Source organism: Fundulus heteroclitus, chromosome 6 (assembly GCF_011125445.2).
Source record: "Fundulus heteroclitus isolate FHET01 chromosome 6, MU-UCD_Fhet_4.1, whole genome shotgun sequence".
Lineage (NCBI taxonomy): Eukaryota > Metazoa > Chordata > Actinopteri > Cyprinodontiformes > Fundulidae > Fundulus > Fundulus heteroclitus.
In genome coordinates this window covers 27,002,563-27,023,629 of record NC_046366.1, presented here as the reverse complement: position 1 = coordinate 27,023,629, position 21,067 = coordinate 27,002,563, and the positions used below count along the sequence as shown (strand labels likewise).

Here is a 21,067-nt window from a genome sequence, read left to right as displayed (position 1 = left end):
GAAATATGTCAGGAGGCAAAACTTCTCTGTGCTCTCCATACAACCTTTCTATTAGAAACATTAAAAGAGCTCCAAGCTATTATTTGTTCAGTAACGTTTCAACTGTAATTAGAATCTGGTGCGAGTCCATCCTAGGTGCTCAGAAGACAAACAAACTTGTACTCTACCTTTTAAAAGCACCCTTTTCTCAGTATGTCACATAGCATCTCAAAAAAGACATTGTTTGTGGTTGTAATGTCACAAAATGTGAATCAATTTCAAAGGGTATGTATACTTTCCCAAGGCTCTGTATTCACACAATTTCTGTGGTGTAATTTTTAACACTACAGTATCCACACATGGAATCATTTCTATGCATCTCTGTTAGTATTTATGTATATGAATGATGGCAACATTTGACGTGATTTAAATTTACTTCATTGGAGAGCTATGCAGCTTATAAGGATCTTTGCCATTGCTCCACACAACTACACCACGATCGTAAATTATCAAGAGAAAACAAAGGCTGTCATTATACTGTTAGCTACAATTTATTTGCCATTACTGTCGGACTTGCTCCATGTGCTATTAATGACTAAGCAAACACATGATAATAATTAATCTACAGAGCAGTTAGTCATTTTACCAGGCCAGAGGAGCTTGAGAAAATACTTTGTGCAGACTGGTCTTGTTTTAAATACAATACGACCTATCAATCTTATTAAAAATGGTTGAGAAGAGCTTCAAATTGTGCTGCTTTCATTTTGAGATAATCCCAGAGGCTTCACACCGAAGTTCACAACAAAATTCAACACTCAAAATGCAGCTTAAAGGTGGTCTGACTGAACCTAAATATGGGAATATTCAGGAAACACAAAAGTCAACCACCCACATTTTACCTCCTGTGTTTAAAAGCCTTCTGCAAAGGCAGTCACTTACTTGCCATCAGCAAGGTTGATGGAGCGGAACAAAGGGTACTCCTCTGGGGCGGGTCTGCCATGCTGGTCCTCATACAGGAAGATGGGGTCAGGGCCCACCTCCACACCCAGCTGCTGGACGCCTTGTTGGTTGTACATGGACAGGAGGAAAGATCGGAGTCCAGCCTTGGGCTTGATGGTGAACAGAATGGAGAAATCTTCAGGGAAAACCCCTCCTGAAAGTGACAGAAAAAAAAGAAGAATGATGGCAGGCAGATCAATGAGCACTTGCATATGTGGAATTAAAAAAACGTATATTTTAAAGATTTACAGCACTGCTCTGAAACATGTTGATTTAATTACAGGAATGGCTCAAATTGGTTACATTTAATGAAATTATCCATGGAGCACTACTGGGAAAATGTTCTTTTGTTTTAAATTCCTGATCCTGTTGCTTAATGGAGTTTGACATTTTTATTTCTCGAAGTTGGATTCTGCACATTTGGCTTTTGTGCAAAAATTTAACAAAGGGATATAACGACAGACATTTAAAGATGCTCATGGGCTGTGGTACAATTAGTAAAAAAAAGCAAACAGAGATACTTTAACATTCCAGCAGCAGCCATGTTGAACTTTAAACTGAAAAGGTTAATTGCAGGTGATGCATGGGACAGAGAAACACAGAAACTGTGTACTCTAATTTGACTACTTGTTGCCAGTAAAAGCACGTTAACTGTTTATAAATGGCAGTTTTGTCATAACATTTGGTAAGTAACCAAGTCACCAAAATATTTTTAAATCCTAAAGTAAGCTTTAACAGAGAAACCTTTGCAAACTACCAGTACATCATAAGGCAACTCCTGCAGAGTCTCTGTTTCCTTTCTCCAATTTGTAAACTCGCCCAAAAAGTAAGGAAACGTGTTTGGTCGATTATTTTTTTTTTTTGTTTTAAAAATGTTTCTGGGCAATACATTTTCTACCATTTAAAATCCTGTTTGTTTCTATTTAAATGGTGCCAGATTTTTGAGAAAAATGCTTTTGTGGGTTGAGCAGTAGAGTTGTTTATGTGGGTTTTGCCCATGAAAGAGCTCAAAAACAACAAACTGTCGGTGTGATGATGTGAGGTGTCATCTTCCTCACTCTAAAAAAAAAAATCATCATCAGGGGCAATCTCAATGTAGAGAGATATCTAAATGAGATTCTACAACCAGAGGGAGACCCATATCTCCTCCCTAAGTGACCAAAATCTGTCCTTATTTCAAAGTTCGGCCCCACATAGAAGTGTTTTAACAGAAACTACCTTCAGAATTTGGGGAGTGAAGAGGACTGAATGACCTGCCTCCAGTCCTGAACTGAACCCTACTGAATATTTGTGGGATCAGTTTGGGTGTGCTGTTTGAGTCAGAGTGATAAACAGAACCCCACGGGTTCAAAGCTGGTGACCAGCATGAGGAGGAATTGGTTGAGTATGGGATTTATTGCCAAAAAATCATTGTTGCAACAAAGTAAAAAAGACCAAACATTTGAAGTTGTATGGACAAAAGCAACGGAAATGGTGGTAAGACTATCAGCTTTCTGACTCAAAACCTAAAGTCGAGACCACCAACTCCCCATCTTTGAAGGTTCTGACCCACAAAATAACAGCAGAAGTGATGTGACCCAAATGTCAGTTGAGTAAACTTGGATCTTAAGACAACACAAACACCATCAAAAACTGGGGTTATCAGTGTAAAGGGAGGACCGGACACCACTTGGACCCTCAGCCTCAACTTTCATAACCCTTTCTTTCTATCTGTGGTGCTGAAACCAATGGCTCTAGCATAATAAAATGGTACCAACTGTGTATTTTCACAGCTTTGTCCTAAATTAGGAAAACAAAAATAAAGGTAACTACGGAGTTATAAACATGCTGTTATAAACTTCTGGTCTGTATGAATCTACCTTTAGTTTTCAATGAAAGGCCGTTACTTAACGTTAAAGCCGGGTTACTAATGGACAAAGGCAATGACATTCCCTGTCTCTTATTATTGACCACAGAGTTTAAGGAGGTCAATGCAACTTATAGACCTGCAGTTGTAGTTGATGTTTTTACCATCTCTGACTGGATTCTTAAAGCAGCACCATATAATGTCTAGCCACTAGGGGCACTAGACCTGTAACTCAAGGACACTGCACTGTCACAAAATGAAACAGTCTTCCTCTGTGGTTTGAAATCTGATAGCAGACCACTTTGGAAGACATGGAGTTACTTGTAGAGACAAGGCCAAATTCACACCTTTAGAATAAATCCTACATCAGAAATAAGTGAGATTCTGGTGGAAGCTTCTTCCTGTTGAAAAGGATGTGTTTCTTTCCACTGTCACTAGATTCTTGCTGAGCGCTGCAAATGTAGTCGACTGTGCTTCCTTAGCTAGCATGAAATCATCAACTGACTTTGATTTTGTAGTATTACCATTGAGATTAAACTGGGCTGTATTGGATCCCACTTTATCAAGATTTTTTTAGGGTATTTGAACAAAATTTGACTCTACCCAATTGTACTTGCAGTTGTAAAAAGAAAATGTTAAAAAAAAATGACTTCATAGGATAGTACTGGCATAAGTATGGATGTATTTTTCAACCTTAGTGTTTTAAGCAATCTCTTAAACGGCCCTTTGCATTTATCTAGAAAAAAAAAACATGAGCATAAAAACATGCACAATTGTTTAAAAAATTACACAGTAAAGCTCAGGAGTATATAATCCTCTTCACTGAGCAATGCATTTTCTGCTGTCTTGAAACACTCTTGAAAATAAAGTTCCTGATAGTTTTATGAAATTACTGGTTATCAGAGAAAGGTGAGAAGTATCTTGACAAACCTGGGAAGAGCTGTTTGGTTGGAGCGCTGATCTTAGCATTTTTGGCCACTCTATAAGCTACGTCGGGTTTGGATCCTTTACGGACTGTGCAGAAACCTGCTGCTTTCCGGACTCCTTCAGGAGAGCTCTTGAAGTCTAACGCTTTTAGTACATCCACAGTTTGAGCTGAGGAGACAAAATAGAGGGTTTGATTAGGAATAAACAATGTCTTTTGTAAAATAATTAACAGAAAAAATGGTGATATTAACACATATAGTTATTTTCAAAACATGCACTTTGAAAAAAACAAACATGAAAATAGAGCTCGACACAAACTTAGACTAAAATGGTGTCCTGACCCCTTTAAACCCTGATTCAATAAATAATTCTCAGACTTTTTAATTTTTAAAAGCAAACAATAAATGTTTTTAAACATCAATTTGTATGTACGAATATGCAAATAATGTTTAACTAGGTTAGCGTTTTTTTTTTTTTTTTTTTTTACTTTTATACAAGTATTTGTTAAACCTATACCTCTTTGTAGGCCTTCCTCGGAAGTACTGGGCTAAAAATATGATATGTCGGGCATTATAAATGCAAAAAAACAAACTAATAGTAAGTAAGATTTTGTTGAAATTAGTGTATTTGTCCTTGAATTGAGCAGGTAAGTTTAAATGATCTGCCAATGGAGTAAGATTATTGCGCGTAAATAGGAACAACTCATCTCCATCATCTTAGTATATCAAATTATTTTATTTTAGGGGTAAAAATACTCCATGGACAGATCATCTTATTTACCTGCTCAAATCAAGGACAAATACACTAATTTCAAGAATATCTTACTTACTTTTAGTTCCCTTTTTGCAGTGTAAGGTTAACCCTTTAAAGCCTGAGACAAGAAATAACTTGGAAAAATGTGTTGTTTTTTTTAAAAACTGAACTGTGTATAAAGGATTATAATGAAACAAAAACTCTTTTTTCAACATTGCCTGATTTTTATCTATTTTGTGTATCATAAATAATACATGGGGCTTTTAATTCATGTAATCATCACAACTGTAAAGACAGGCTTAAAATAGCCACATATTTACATGACACAGCTCTTTTATGAAGAAGCTACAAACATTAATGCTACATAAATTACTAGTATGATCAGACCCAACACTGACATAGACATAGACTTTGTTGTCATTCAGAACAATTAGATTGTTCTGCAGTTGAAGCTGCTGAACCTCTTGCCAGGGGGCAGCAGGGTAAACAGTCCATGATGGTTGTAGGGGTGTTTTATGGTTGTCCGAGCCCTGGTCAGGCAGCGTTTGCTAGCAGTGTCATGGAAGATGGGAAGCGCGGTCCCGATGATTTTCTCTTCTGTCCTCACCACTCTCTCTACACATTTCTCATCTGATTTATTGCAAGCCCAAGACAGCTATGGATTTGGTTTGTACGCTCCCTATTGTCCCTCTGTAGAAAGAGATGAGGACGGAAGGGGGTGGGGGAGGTATGTTCTTCTCATCCGTAGCAAAAAGTGCAGACGCTGCTGTGCTCTCTTCGCAAGAGCAGAGGTGTGGACGGACCAGGTCAAAGTGTCTGTGATCTGCACCCCCAGGAATTTGATGCTGCTTACTCGCTCCACTGTGGCATAGTTGGTGTGGAGGGGTGTGACGGATTGTTCCAGGAGTCAAAGACAATCTCTTTTGTTTTGCTGACATTCAGGATCAGATCATTTCTGTCACACCGGTCCACCAGGTGTTTCACCTCCTCCCTGTGGTCCAGTTCGTTGTTGTCCCTGGTGACACCCATTACTGTCGTGTTGTCTGCATACTTACTGATGTATTTTGTACTGGACCTGGCGTGGCGGTCCTGTCCTAATATTATATATAATATATAAAATATTATCCATCCATTATCTGTACCCGCTTATCTGCGCAGAGCTCCAGTGATCAATGGGTGAGGGGCGGGGTACACCCTGGATAGGTCACCAGTTCATCACAGGGCAACATAGGGACACACAGGACTAACAATCATGCAAACACACACTCACATGGGACCAATAAACCTAACAGTCATGTTTTTGGACTGTTGGAGGAAGCCGGAGTACCTGAAGAGAACCCACAAATGCACAAGGAGAACCTGCAAACTATCAAATGTTATTTCACAGTTAATTATTTCAGTCTATTTCTCAGTCAGAAGAAACATCAGATAAGTGTTTGTACAAATGAACAACAAGCACAGTGCTAAAAGCATAACACAGGCATGTTTTATACCAAAAAATGGTATATGGAGCAGTTTAAACTAAAGTCAAGTTAAAATAACAACAAGCAAGTATGAATAAAACTAAGACCGATATGATAGGAAGCATAATACTACATGTGATTTTTGCTGTGCACTGCTAGTATAGCTTTGTATGATGTAATCAGAACAGGCAAGTTGATGAAAAAGCTGCATTTGCACCAGCCCACAGCCTGCCTGATGGCTGGCCAAATTTGTAAGCAGACCCTTTTCTTTTATTTATGAGCTGCATTGGTAAGCAGTAAAAATGGTAGCAACCATTCAGCAGCCCTAATTGGCCCCCTGCCTAATCTCCGCTGTTATCCCCTGCAGCTAAAAGGCCCCAGCATGCATGTGATGATGAAACTAGCTGTTTCTGATCACCAGGTCTTCAAAATAAGGAGAACACAGAGGGGGTAACTTTATAGGCTTCTAAACACTCTGTTAAGCTTTCTTAAAGCACTTTTCTATCAATGGACCTTGGACCTTAGTATAACAACTTTGGAATCATAAACGTTGGTTCTCAAAAGTTGTGTCCCCTATTGCTGTCTGTAACGCAAAGACAACATTTTTTATTTCAGAGGTATGATGTTTTAGGAGGGATTGGGGACACACTTGGTGTCAATCCAAGTGCTAAACAAGTTTATAGGTTTGGAGACAATATCATTTTGATTTATATAGTTCTGTTTACTTAATCCCCCCCCCCCCCCCCCCCAAAAAAAAAAAAACAAAAAAAAAAAAACACACACATAATTCTATTGAAATTAACGCATCAAAGTTTATGTTTGTTCTGTGATCAACCTAATGAGTTATTTAAGTAAAAATGTTTGGCAACTTTTTGAAAATCCCAACATTGTTGCATCCTGGCTTAAAGTAAACTCGTCATTTACCATAGTCATGTTTAAATGTAGCTACTGCTGTTAGGGTATGCAAAGGTTTTAAAAATGTATGGTTTCAAAACCACTATGATTTTCCATCTTACCATTCCTGTGTTTTAAAGGCCTTTTAATGATACCCTATATAAAATGCCAGTTCTGTTTTCTTTACCCTTCAGTCTTGTTAAGGTAACATTGTTTTAAACTACAGAGTTGGTAAGTGCTTTGCCCAAGATCACAACGACTACAGTTGGTGAGCTATGAGCAGCACTTCTGTTAAACAGAACACCTGAGGCTAGCTATCTGGACAATCTGTTTCTCTATCTATTGTCGATACAATTGGATAACTACTATTAGCTTGTTACACTTCTTGTCCTTTATAAAGTTTGTAACCATAAAGGGGTATAATATTGTGTAAATTAAGCATGTTTATTTTAAAACTATAACTAAATATAATGGGGTTTTATTCTATATGTTTGCATTAGTCTGTATTTCAAAAAATAAAAAAATTCTACAGACATTAGTATAACTATGTTATGAATTTGTAACATTCGTTTTCAAAAGTCTCATGTATAAGACAGACAGACAGACAGACAGATATTGCTCAATATATTTTACAAATTTACCATAAAAATGCAACAAAACAAAAAAAAGCATGGAAAATAATTTTAATAGTTTTACTCAGCATAACTACTGTACATGAAAGCAAAGCCCTGATCCATCAACTTCAATGTAAGTACATTGCAGAAAACCAGGTAATGTTTCAAAATATGTTTTATGTAAAATAATCACATAAACATTTTTTCTTATGTATTTATTTATGTATATTGTATCAAGTTTTAAACTACAAGTTTAACACTACAGTTAAATGCCCAGATTTCTGCAAGTTTTAACCGGTTTAATATTAGGCTTTTTAGGTTGTTATTTAAATTTAAGAGAAGCATAGATTTAAAAAAAACAATGCAAATGACTAAATAAACTATAATATGCTTACTTTATTACTTAAGCAAAGAGAAAAAATAATTTTTAACTTAAATAGTTCTTTGATTGTGGCTTTTGAAATGAACATTGCATGCAAGATTAATTCCCGCGAGAATCCATCTTGTACCGCTCTGGCTTCAAGCTTTTGTATCTGAACCAAAAATGGTTCAGGCCAATCACGTTGCAGTCTTGTGGTTTAAGGCGGTACATACCAGTGAGACGAAAGCAAGAGCAGCTGACCCCACAGCCAAACCCACATAAATATGGCAGCGCAGGAGGACGCACGCATAGCTGCTGCTATCACATCTGTTTTGTAAGAATCCACAATTTCATCTTTAAAAGAACTAGCTTACCTTCTTGTGGGTTTGCATGACAGTGCTGCTTACATTATAATTTGATTCCGTGATTGGCTAAAACCAACCTTTGGTAGGCGGGTACTATGTGTCGCTTCACCCAGTCAGCTAGGAGACTTCTGCTTCTTTACCCAAACGGATTTGATAGGAGCGGTTCCAGATTGTTAATGTGCAGAATGGAGAGCGCTACACATTATCTATCTGGCTGGCGAGGTTTATTTCAAATTGGTGTTTTTTTTTTTTCCATTACAAAACTGCAATGCCTTCAGACAGTAAACCTTTGAACAATATGGTAATGTTTTTCAACCAATTATTATAATCTCCATCTTCAATCCAATCCTCTTTAAAGGGAACATATCAGGCTTTTACATGCCTTCCTTTCCACATTCAAATCATTCAGTTGTGGACTATATAAAGTGGAATTGCAATGCTTTGGTCTGAATCCCTCATAATTGTTGCCCCACAGCCCCTCTTTTACCCTTGCTCTGAGGTGCTTCTGAGAGCAACTAGTTTTGGTGTGTTCCCTTTAAATCTAAATGAGGCACTTCACACCCTGCCTCCTCCAGGTCACAGAGCATTCAACTCCTCCCTGTTCTGCCATTTTTGTAGTCTGCTGGGGGAAGGTGTAATGAACTGTATGGGTTATTACACCCAACAACCAAACGTTTTCACTTGTCAGCTTGTAGCTTCGCATCCTTGAGCTTGGGCAGCAAAATCGAGGTGAAAAACATAAAAATGGTGAAATTGGCATGGTGAACGTCCATGACCTTGTTTAGCAGTTCTGCAGCAAATATATAGTTGTTCAAAAAACGTAAAAGGGAATAGAGAAAACTAAACGGCTTGAAAAAATAGGAACCAAAAAGAATATTAGGATATCTGCACGGCACCTGGAGAGACTACATTTAAATGTTCTGCTTCCTAGAAACTGCAAATACACAGCAAAAAATACATTTAAGGGCTGTAAATGTGGATTTTGCATGATATGTCCCCTTTGAATAGAATTTTTTCAATCAACAACAGAGCTACTATCGAATAATATATGGGTTTTAATTGCCTAAAACATGCAATGAGCCACTTTCAGGAACACAAATGTAATTACTGTTAGAAAAAAAAAATCAATGAATGGCCAGGGTTAAATATTAAAAGCAAATCTTTACATCTTGTTGAGAAGTGAAGCCTAGGCCACAGAGATTATTTTCTTACTAAACAGAACTACTGTAAATATTACAGGCCTATTTAGCTGACGCTGAAATAGGAGAGGACACATTCTGGCTCTAGGGTAACATTTATTTATACATCTAAGGCCATGACCATGTCCTGGAATTTTCAAAGCTTTGGTCACACAGACACAAACAATTAATTTTGCATTATCGGGTGTGACCAAATTGTCCAGACTTGCAATGCATAATTACATTCCTCTTCTCTCACTCTCACTTCCTTGCTTATGTATTGCACAGCTGCAACTGTTTTTAGTCTGAAACTCAAACCTGCTCTTTTCGAGGAAGCTCATCATCAGCTCCAGTGTGATTAGGAAAGGACTGAAGAACTCTGACAGTGTGTTTTAATGTGCAAGTATAAACAATAATAGTGGCTTCATCTATGATTAAAGCATGTCTGCCAGAGGGTTTACTTGTTAGAAACATACACAATCTGAACCCATCCGTTCAAAATCATTTTCCTGCTGCTGCTGACAGAACTGTAGATGTGCTGCCAAGTCTGCCTTTACAGACTTTACTATGTTGTATACCATGCCATGCAAAAGTATTCACACCCTCTGAACTTTTCAAAGTAATGGCTCACATGTTTTCACAAACACAAATCTGAAGGGGAAATTTGTAGTCAGCCTCCCGGAGTCAATACATCTCAGAACCACCGTTTGCAGCAATTACAGCTGCAATTATTTTGAGTCATGTCCCAACCAGCTTTGCACGTCAAAAGATTAAAGATTATCTTCATTCCCTTTTGCGAGACCCCTAAAGCTCAGTCAGACTGGATGGAGAAGGTCTGTGAACAGCAGTTTTCAAAACTTGGCACAAGTTCTGAATCTAATTTTGGTACGGACTTTGACTAGGCCATTCTAACACATTTGGATCTAAATCATTCTATTGTGGCTCTGGCTTTATGTTCTGGGTTGTTATCCTGTTGAAAGGGAAACATCTGCCCTAGTCTCAAGACTTTTCCAGTAAATGGCTTTCCTCCAATATTGCCCTGTATTTAGCCTAATCGTCCAATCACCTCTGAAATAGCATGTACTTTTAAGTGTTTAACTCTACTGAGGTGATAGGTTTTCCATTTGTTGAACAGCAATAATACATTGAACTATGACTGGAGCATATCATCACAACAGCATTGGCTTAAGGCAAAAACATGGCAATGACCAGTAGTAAAACCTCAACTCCAAATCAAATTCTTTCCATCAGCTGTTTGTTTTTCCTGTTGCAGAAACCAAAACAATGAAAAATCATCACAGCTGTGTCCTGACTTAATGGGCTTTTAACTGGATCAAGAAGCAGGATGTGTTTCTGTCAAGGGCCCACCAGTGATAAACAAGGGTCTGACTGGTCAGACTAAAATTGCAGGAGACCAGCATGACCTCTGCAGAAAGAATAGAGTCCAATTTCCCAAAAAGGGCCAATATTATTAGGGTTGATGCTATAGGAAATGACTGAGCATGTGTACATATGTAGCTCACAGTGCTATTGAAAAATATTGTCCCTCTTACAGATTTCTTACGTTCTTTCTTTTTGCTTTGAGCCACTTGTGAGAGCAAGAGTCAACAGTATTTAAGCATATTTTTTGGAAAGCTGATTTCAATTTTCCCAGCCACATGCCTGAGTAGATTTTTACCAAAACATGTAGAATAAATAAACAAAACCTGCCTGGCTACATGAAGTGGGTTAAGAGATCTCAAAAAGCTACACGTGATACCCCTGATGCAGTCAACAGATGAGAAATAAAGTCAGTCTGAAAAATGCTGAAGCAGAATGGCAGCTTTGAGTTTGTGACTCTAAGATAAGTATGCTTGGCTTATACAGCAGGGCAATGACCCAAATCACACCAGCAAATCGAACTCTGAATAGCTCATAAAAAAAGGCTATGGAGAGGACTAGTCTAGACAGAAATTGGATGGAAATGGTGTGTTGTGAACTTACAAAGGGACGTTCATGCTTGAAACCCCTCCAATGTGTCTCAATTAAAATAATTCTGAAAAGAAGAGCGGGAAAGAATTCGTGCAGTGATATAAAGGACTCATTACCAGTTATCTCAAGCATCAGATGGCAGCTCTTGTTGCCAAGGGTGGCTCAACCAGTTATAAGGTCGAGGGTGCAATTAGTTTTAGACATGGCATCAGGTTTGTTCGAATACCTTCTATTACCTTAAAGGAGCAATACGCGATATTTCACCACTAGGTGGGGCGTGAGCACCGTCTGTAGACCAAAACAAGATGTGTAACAAGCCACGCCTCTCTCTACCTCCACTCCAGCTTCAACCCTCATACAAATACACAGCAAAACAGCATCACCTTTCAGAGGAACATGTGTAGTGAAGAAGTAACTCATAACTTTATAATGCTGTTGGCAAGAGAACGTTTTGAGCCGCTGGGCGTGTCCTCCGCCATCTTTTTCCTGGCGGTGGCATTTTAAAGGCAAGGGAGGAGCTAAGCCATGAGTGGCAGTTGTTCACGCGCATGTTCACGCATGTGCGGCCGGCCTGGCTATGTTAGCAAGAGACTGGAGAACAACACAGAGAGAAGGTGTGTAACGTCACACCATAGTCCATCTAAAAAGATACCTTTAGTTCTTCACAAAACCATTTTTTTTATTTATTTTTATCTGAAATAATGAAATCTCGCTAATTGCTCCTTTATTAAATAAATTTGAAAAATATATATATTTTTATTTATACATGTCATCTTTGTATGAAATAAAAAAAATGTTTTTTTTTTAATTATTTAAAACATTTTAAATATGACAAAAAGAAAAAAAGAATTGTACATGGACAAATACCTTTACAGGACTGTAGAGTAGTAAAAATGATAGTTTACACAGTAATGAAATACACCTTGTCCAAAACGTTTTAAAATATCAAAATTTGTAAAAAATGAATCAAAGCCTATCTAGTTAACGTAGCAAAGAAAGTCAGGAAGTGCTGATTGTGCAGTTCCTAGCTGCTTTTAGACACCAGGAGCAGTTCTGATGGGTGGTGCTAAGCAGTCCACATGCTGAAGCCATTATGGTGCTGGCACCACTCCCTTCACCCCCTAACTAAAACATACATACTAACTAAAAAAAAGACCTATCCCTATTGCTACTTCCACTGGGAAGAACTGCTTGAGCTGTGATTCAACCTTCTATATGCTCAAAAGATCATGTGAAGTCGTCCAGATCTGCCCTGTGGAAGTCAGGGAGGAGTGGAGTCTATACTGGTCCACTTCACTCCAGTTTTTATTAGAAACACTGCTGAGACATCTAGCAGTCAAGCGATTTATCTTTCCTTTCCATTTCAGATAAATTCCAGCTAAAGTTTATCAACTGAAGGTCTGAGGAGGTATCCTGAAGTGAGCACGCCAAAGAACAGCTTAATGGGCTGTACAATTATTTAAACAGAGACAGAATAAAAGCACAAACTCGAGGCATCAAACACCAGGTTTGAAGCCTCTCACAAAATGCCTCATAAAAAGGAAAATAGTCTGTGGCACGTCTGAAAACAGTCCCAAATTCTGAGCTACTGGTTCTTGAAAAAAGACTGCTTGGACTGAAGGTCTCTTTGTGAGTTTTAGAATGCCTTTCTCCGTTACTGCATACCTCAAGGCCTCATATATTCCAGATGTGCTGAATTGGCCAAGTAGCCCCCCCCCCCCCCCTCCCCCTGCCGCACACACACACCCACACACACACACACACACACACACACACACACACACACACACACTCCCAGACTCCCCTGACTCTTCATCCCCCTCTACTTCCACAGTCACTGCTCCACAGAAGCCCTGAAGAAATGGGGCAATATCCCAAAACTATTATGGACCCCAAAATGAGTAGGCATGGCTTTTCAACTTTTCAGCCTCCGAGGAGGTGAAGTCAATATGCATTTCTCTCAACACATCCCGAAAAAACAAACAAAAAAAGTTCATCCTTCCAGCCAAAAGAAAAATAAAGCACATTCTAATGATAATGATGGAAAGCCACATGAGAGAGCAGACAGTCCCCTCACGGTGAAGGTACTAAGGCTGTCTCTCCGCAGTCTTGTCTGAGTGGTAATTTGTCAGTCTCTGATTTTAATGACACTGCTGCCAAGGACCTATGATATAGCATCTGCCGTTTTTACAAGCCATCCCTATGTAACACGAAGCATGTGTTGACATGATAAACCCCTGTTTGTACGCCGTAAAACATTAAAACACTATTTTTATCCTCCACGGGCAAAGCGTCCGTACACACAGCACCTATTTACTCATTCCGCCCGTTCAGCTTGATGCTTAGGGTTAGTCTGTGATTCCATTTCAAACCTGTGGGATTCTAGCTTCATGTCTCTGCGGCTCTGTGGTTGTGCAGCAGCATCTCGGGATGTCTCGCTTGTCTTTTTTTGTGTGTGTCACGACCATCCACAGAGTTGGCAGTACAGGCAACAATTAAAGCACGCTGGAAAGCCTGTAAATGTTTTTAGCACATCGTGCAATTATGGCAAGCTTAAATATCTGTCAATATGCAGACACATGGGCAAATGAGCAAGCATAGTACTGCAGACTCTGCTCTCATGTTACCTTGGGTTTCTGTGATATGCTTATGTGTCAGAAAAATTATCCATTACTTTAAGGAAAAGGATGATGATGATGATACTTCTAAATTAAGCAGAACATAGTGTTGATACTTTAAAGTCAAATATATCATTATTTACTTAATTTGATCAAATATTTGGAACCTAGCATTCTGTTTAACAAAGTTAGACCTCAGTAGGACATGTACTTGAGTATTTTTTAATCTCTCTAACTTTACTAGAGAGATAAACATCTCAGAAGCACTTGCTTCACTAATGATACTGTTACTGCAAGTTTTAGTTTCACATATTTGTTTTGTACATTGATACAAGCAGTAACTTATGTGAAGAGGTTAAGGTTTAAAAAATATCACATGTATCATTTTTGATACAAGCATGTTGGAGAACCTCTTTAAAGTGGAACTCACGCCAAAGTAAATGCATGACCCCACCCCCAGACACATTTGGAAAAATGCTCCCAAATTGGGTGGTTCCGAGAGACGTAGGACGAGCTGGGGAGATGGGCGGGGGGCATGTTGGAGTGGCAAAAGCGGCATCTGGTGGTTTATTGCCACAAATCTTTTTTTTGAGGAGGAGGATTTTCAACCACGTCATCACCAGGGGTTGAGGGAAACCGGTGGGGCTGACCCTTATCGAGGACAGAATGGGTGCAGTTTTTGAATGGTAAAGTAATGCTAGCAGCATCATTGTTGATATGGGCTAACGCTGAAAGCCGTAGTAAAGACTAAACACTGTTGATCAATGCTCTCAAAGCTCTAAATGCTCGTGATTTAAACCCCTGAATCTGCGGGGGGGTCTGACTGACAGGCTTTTATATCTGAATGCAGGGCTATGGTGACAAAAGCATGTACGGTTTGCACCAATAGGAAAATTAAACTGCAATAGCTGCCTTTCAACCCTAAGAGGGCAGCACTAAGGCAGTTTGAAGACAAATATTGCACCCTTAGGCCCAGTTTATACAGTTTATGGTAAATGGATTGTACTTGTTTAGCGCTTTAACTAGTCTGATGACCCCAAAGCGCTTTACACTACAGTGAGTCATTCACCCTTTCACACACTCATTCACACCCTGACGGTAGTGAGCTATGTCAGTAGCCACAGCTGCCTTGGAGCAGACTGACAGAGGCAAGGCTGCCTCTGACCAGTTTATCTGCAAAAAAGGTTGATTTTACACTTAACACAAAGTTAGCCCTCCCCTAAGCCTGCTGCATTAAGCACATAAGTAACTGAATATTGTTTGCACATCCTATATAAAATGACCAAAGACATGGAGAAAAAATACATCTTTTTGTCCCTGTAGGAAAAAACAATAGTCCCCACATCATGATGCTGCCACCGCATGTTGAACAGTGAGGATTGTTGGGTGAGGGTGTGGCCTTCACTGAATATCTGTATTCATACTGAGAATAATTAATGCACACAGGCTCTGCTTTGTTGGTTAAAGCCACTAAAACAGTTAAGTTGAGAAACGGCAGAAACTTCTAAAGGATACTTCTTATATCGGGTTCTAAAGACTTTTAACCCTGTAATGTATCATTTCTGAGACAAATGTTTCTGTGGAAGTTATACCAACTTCAGGTTTGTTAAAGACTTTCTTCAAAGAAACATTTGTATCAAAAGAGATATGATTGCCAACTTTGTTAAAGTGGTGGAGGCCTCGGTAAAAAAATATATTAAATATATAATTTTCGATGCAAGCGTTTATAAGACCTCTATCTCTTTAACAAAGTTTATTATTTTCTCTAAAACCAGCTGCGCTGAAGTCACGCCAAAAAAAAAAGTTTTTGGGATATGTCAGTTACATGACCACAAAAGCCTAATCCATCAAATATGACACAAAATAGTGGAGAAAAGCAGGCAATATTTCACTTATTTGCTTTTTTAAAAGCATCAAATAAACAGATACATTTTCTAACAATTATTTGTTGAATCAGACTTTAAAGGGCTAATTACCCCTAAACAAATGTGCAATAAATCCAGATTTTATGAAAACATATTGGACAAAAGTATTCCAACTTTGTTGCTAATGGAAAACGTTTACAAAATGAAAATTTTAATTATATAAACTTAGTCTGGCAAAAGATACTCAACAATATGTCTATCACTATGATTTCACAAAGGAAGGAATTTGTGTGACCCTCGTATGTGTTCTTAAAAGCAAAGAAAATACTCCAGACTATTTTCCCCATCTTTTTTTCCATCTACGCCCCTTCTTGGACTCAATGGGAGCCTGGATAATGTGGAAAGATTGTGATCTTTCAAGCCAGAATATAAATTTCACTCAAAGAATCCCAGTGGCGTGCCTAGGTATTTTACAAACTTTCAAAGTTCATCACAATACCTCTATGTTTAAAGTTAGACTATGCATTCCTGCAGTCTGTGTACAGGTGTCTTTTTATTATACCAATGAAAATAGCGATGCATTATGAAAACAATATGTACATTTTCATAATTTGGAGTGTTGAAATCAGTTGCAGGGATCTGTTTAGATGTATATTTAGTTAACAATTGATCTATTACCTGTGGTTTGAAGTCATGTGTAAAAACACAACTGTTTTCCAAGTGAGGGGGAAAGCATTGTTTCCAAGATGCTCAAATAAAATGTAAAATAAGACCTGATTTCATCACAAATAAATAAGTCATCGTAGCACTGACTGCTTTTACTAACACTCCTGGTTGTCTGGTGTTTTCTACTATCAATGGTTCACAAAGTATTAAATGGTATTGGGCCTAAATGCATTTTAGAGTTGCTCATCAGGTATGAACCATCTGGACCTCTGAGAGACCGTGCTGATTCAGCTTTCCCAGAACCAGAATTAAACAAGAGGATGCTGAATTCAGTTTCTAAACTCTTCAGATCTGAAAGCAACTCCCTGAAAATCTGAGATGTGCAGAGACTGTTGACTCCTTTAAATGTATCTCTTTTAATATTCATATAATAAACATCTGGTTTTAAATGTTATTTTCTTCCCCTCAGCTCCTTTATTGTTTTTTTATAAAGCACTTCAGGTATATAGTTTAAAAGGTGCAATAAAATGAACTTGTCTTCCTTTTCCTTCCCTTGGCACCCCAGGGGACTAATCTAGCATATGTGTGTTGAAACCACACCTTTTTTCCAGAGGTGATAGATGGATGAACTTAAAGTGACATTTTATTAAAAAACTGTGAAAGGTTATCACAAAAAACTGTAGCACAGGTTAACCCCCCCCCCCTCCCCCCATTCTCAACAGTCTGAACCTTGGGTTCTTCTGAAGTCACACTATGTACCTTTTTGGGTTCGAATAAAGTTTTGAGAAATGCTCTACAGTATATCAGAAACATAAAAATCACAGGAAATGTATGCTATTGTAAACTCAAAGGTAAGCTGAGGTTAAAGCCACAGCCACAGGTAGTCAGGTTGGGATAAAAGTTGTGACCCAGCTCCTTTCTACCACGTAGGCTTCATTGACCCCCCCTGCCATATCCGGGCTGTGTGCCAGACCCTCTTCAGTTTTCCAGGACCAGACAGACTCAGCAATAAATATGATCTTACCTGCTTTGACACTTTGCAGAATCAGAAATAACGTGCCCACGGCCACTAACGTTGAATCTAATAGACGCCTTTTCGTTTTCCACCTGATGGTCCATCTTTGCATCTCCATGGTGAGTGCCCGCAGCTGGTGCAGAAAAAAAAAAGACGGGCTTTATTTAAAAAGTTAGATCCCTTCCAAAATCCTCAGACTGGCTTTTTCACGAAAGCGCCATGTCTGAAAGTATAGGGAATTATCTCTCAGTCAAACTGGGCCCCTCAGATCCTCTCCCCTTAAGCCCAGATCTCAGACTGATGGTGAAGAGCTTTCATGGAAAGAAAAAAAAAAAAAAGCGCAAGATACTTTTGATCCCTGAGAGCTGCGCGGCGTGAGGAGGCAGGACAAAGCCCGGAACACTAAACCCGAAGTGACATACTGACAGTGGGAAATCCGCAGATCATCAAATCAGGAGTTGAGAAAGTTATCCTTTGGCCCGCCTCCCTGTGCGCTCCTACAGAAAAGTAAGAGCATCAGCCGGAGCATCGCTGCATCCAAGGCACGTCAATCCTCGACAGACAGAAAAAGTTTCCCCTGCGCCGGGAGCGCGCACCGGGCAGGAAGAGCGGACCCAACTGATTGCGCTTCAACTCCATCCAATAACACGTGGAAGGAATATTACTTTACTTATGTGAAGAAGAAAGGTGTCGTTTCTTTATCCTTCAGTTAGTGGGTTATAAGAAAATGTTGATCTCGCGTGGTATGCCCCCCCCCCCTCCCCAATAAACCAAGAATGTGTGCTTAATAAGTTGATTCACGTCTGCGTAAACTTGATTCATATTAACGCAATACTGCTTTCTTGACAAGCAGGCTCCAAAAAGTGAACCATGGGCAGTTGTCCAATTTATGTTGATATATTTCAATCAACACATAAAAAAGCGTTTGTTGGGCTAAACAATTTTATTTCTGTAAATATTACACAGTGGTGTGATTTTAACCCATCAGATGTGTTTGTTGTTTTTAAACGCCTTTTACCGGAAATGGAATGTTAACAGAAAGTGGACAACTGCCGTGGTTAAATTTTTTGAGTGGATGACGTCCTACAAAAATACCATTTGCTTTGATTGTCACACATGTCCAAAAGTTGTGTTTGCTGAAAAGAAAAATACACCTTCGCTGAAAACGGCTGTCAAGTATGGAAAAACACGTTTATGGAGCAAAACAGACCACACGAATCTGTGAAAAAAAAATCAAGAAGTAGGTAGAAAGCGAGACAGGGATCTCTCTAAACATAACTATTTAAAACGGGGGTGGGGGGAATGTTTATTTACACTGTATTAAAATGGCATGTCGAAGATTATTTACACCCATCTCAATAAATCAACAGAAACTGTTTTACTGACGTTATTAAAACACACAGACCCGTTTTATAACCACCGGCCAACCTTTTGCGTGTTTCTGCTTTATTCTGAAAGATATCTTTGGTGAATAGCACCAAGTCACTCAGGCTGGAAGTCGTCCATACCGTCACCATAATCTCCAATTCCCTGCACAGATCCTCTCAGATTGGAGATGGGTCTCTGGTTGGTCAGTTCCAAAATATTAAGATTACTTTCAGTCAGAAGGTCACTTTAAACCTAAGTACAGCAGGTGTTGAACCATTTGGTGCTTTATGTTCCTCATCTACACCTTAGCATCCACACTAAACCCACAATTTGCTTGTTTCATTTTTTTCAACAAGTATAGAATAAAGAATCCCCCCCCCCCCCCCCACATCTACTCCACCCCTCTGGTGCTTAATTTACATACACTTAAAGGAACATCATGAAAATTTCAGGAAGTCTGCCCCCTCAGGTGACAAGTTGAGAAGACACCAGTGTTGTGCACGTACATAGTAGAGGGAAAAGCATCTGCCGTTGCGACTGCACAGGTCTTTTGTTTAGAGGTGTAATGTCTTCTGATGTAAGAAAGCTATAAATATTGAAGTTAGCCTGTGTTCTCTCGCTAATGCATTGATTACGGCAGAGACTCAGAAAAGTAGCCAAGTGTACCAGCACACCCATTTGGCCCGAATCGCTCTCTCATGAACTGGCTATAGAGCCTACAGAGGCAACCGCGGTAAATATAGGATAACTCATTTTACACGTCAGGCATGTATGGGAAAGAAAATAAATTATATTTAACTTTGAAACTGATTAGTTACTGATCTTAATCTTGGTCTTTTTCAGTCCTTATGTCCCAATCTTGCCCACAGCTTCCACCCAATTTAGCTCTTTACGCAGTAAGGTTACCGGGGGGTTACCAGTAATTTCAGGCTGAGTCTGCCCTAATCTCAACAGGTGCACACATATATAGTTTCCCCACAAAACCATCTAATTTCCTCCTGAATGAGATATTGTTGTTGATTAGATGTGTAGCTCTTGCTATACACATCAAATGAAAGGAGTGAGATGAGTTTGGTGGCATCTGTAGCGAAATGTTCCCTCCATCATTTGTTTCAGTCAAATTAAATAGTCACAGGTGCAGCTGAATATTGTGGCCAATGATGCATGAGGAATATTTAGGGGGTGGTTATTGACTGGTTAAAAAATGTGATCACCAAACACCAGTATATGTTTTGTAATTACACAAGATACCTAAAAAAATAAAAACTGCTGTCAACTAAATTTTGACATTATGCTAAAAAAAAAAAAAAAAAAACACTGTCAGCTCTGTGGTCAGGCTGTTGACTCCCTGCTTGAGGTATCAGATGTACCAGCTCCCAGCTTTTAGTTGTTATTTCACTTTAACACAATATTTGAATTGTTTCATGATCCCAGAGGAAAAAAAGTAATTGAACTGAGAGACTACTTTGGGTGGGTGAGGTGAAATCTACCCTGTTACATGCTTACTTCCACAGTACTGCTCCACATTTCCTGCATAGATGATCTTTGGAGCCAAACGGCTCACTCCATCCTTTTTCTTTGTCACTGCTAACCTCCATTCTACATTTTCCCATTAGACAGATATTTTGGATAAAGAAGACGTAAAATAAGTTTCCCAGTTACAGCAACAGATTTTCAGATGATGCTTTTCAAGTATTCTATTTCAGATGCACGTAGATGTGCATTTATAGTTTTGAAAGCATGACTCAAGAGGCTTCTTTTGTTTCAGAAAACTCTTTTTAAATTACTTATCCACTTTGAAGCGGTTTTAAATGTGCAATTGTAATTTTATTTAGCATGTTGGGTCAGTTGGCTCTACAATATGATGTTTGGCATTCAAACTCATTATCTAACAGCCACCATGGCACAACTAATGTCTCTTTTATATTGTCCATGCCTCGCCATTTTGCTGCTCTAATTAAGTATGAATAATGTAATCAGAGCTCCAAGTATAAAAATCTCATTGAAGCTTATAACAATGCTATTTGTTGAACCATAACACTACTGTAAAGTTTACATATCTTTGAAAATAGACGATTTTTCAACCTGGCATGTAAAATTTCAAGTGCTCTGGGGGTCTCCAGAGCAGGCGTCCCAAAGCAGACGCACATACTGATTTTGCCTTAGGCTGGCTCTAGCAGTAAGA

At 38.9% G+C, this 21,067-nt stretch overlaps 1 protein-coding gene across 1 annotated transcript in view; it reads right to left on the bottom strand.

The window, feature by feature from the left end:
- LOC105932237 (collagen alpha-1(XI) chain) overlaps positions 1–18,007 on the bottom strand; it is a 118,578-nt gene extending 100,571 nt beyond the window's left edge. Inside the window, exons 1-3 of the mRNA XM_036138458.1 lie at positions 17,524–18,007; positions 3,755–3,919; positions 919–1,132 (exon numbers count right to left, since the gene is read on the bottom strand). Of these exons, the coding sequence (XP_035994351.1) occupies positions 919–1,132; positions 3,755–3,919; positions 17,524–17,632 (488 nt within the window). The 5' untranslated portion in view covers positions 17,633–18,007. The remainder of the gene's footprint in view (positions 1–918; positions 1,133–3,754; positions 3,920–17,523) is intronic.
- Between the last annotated feature and the right edge of the window lie 3,060 nt (positions 18,008–21,067).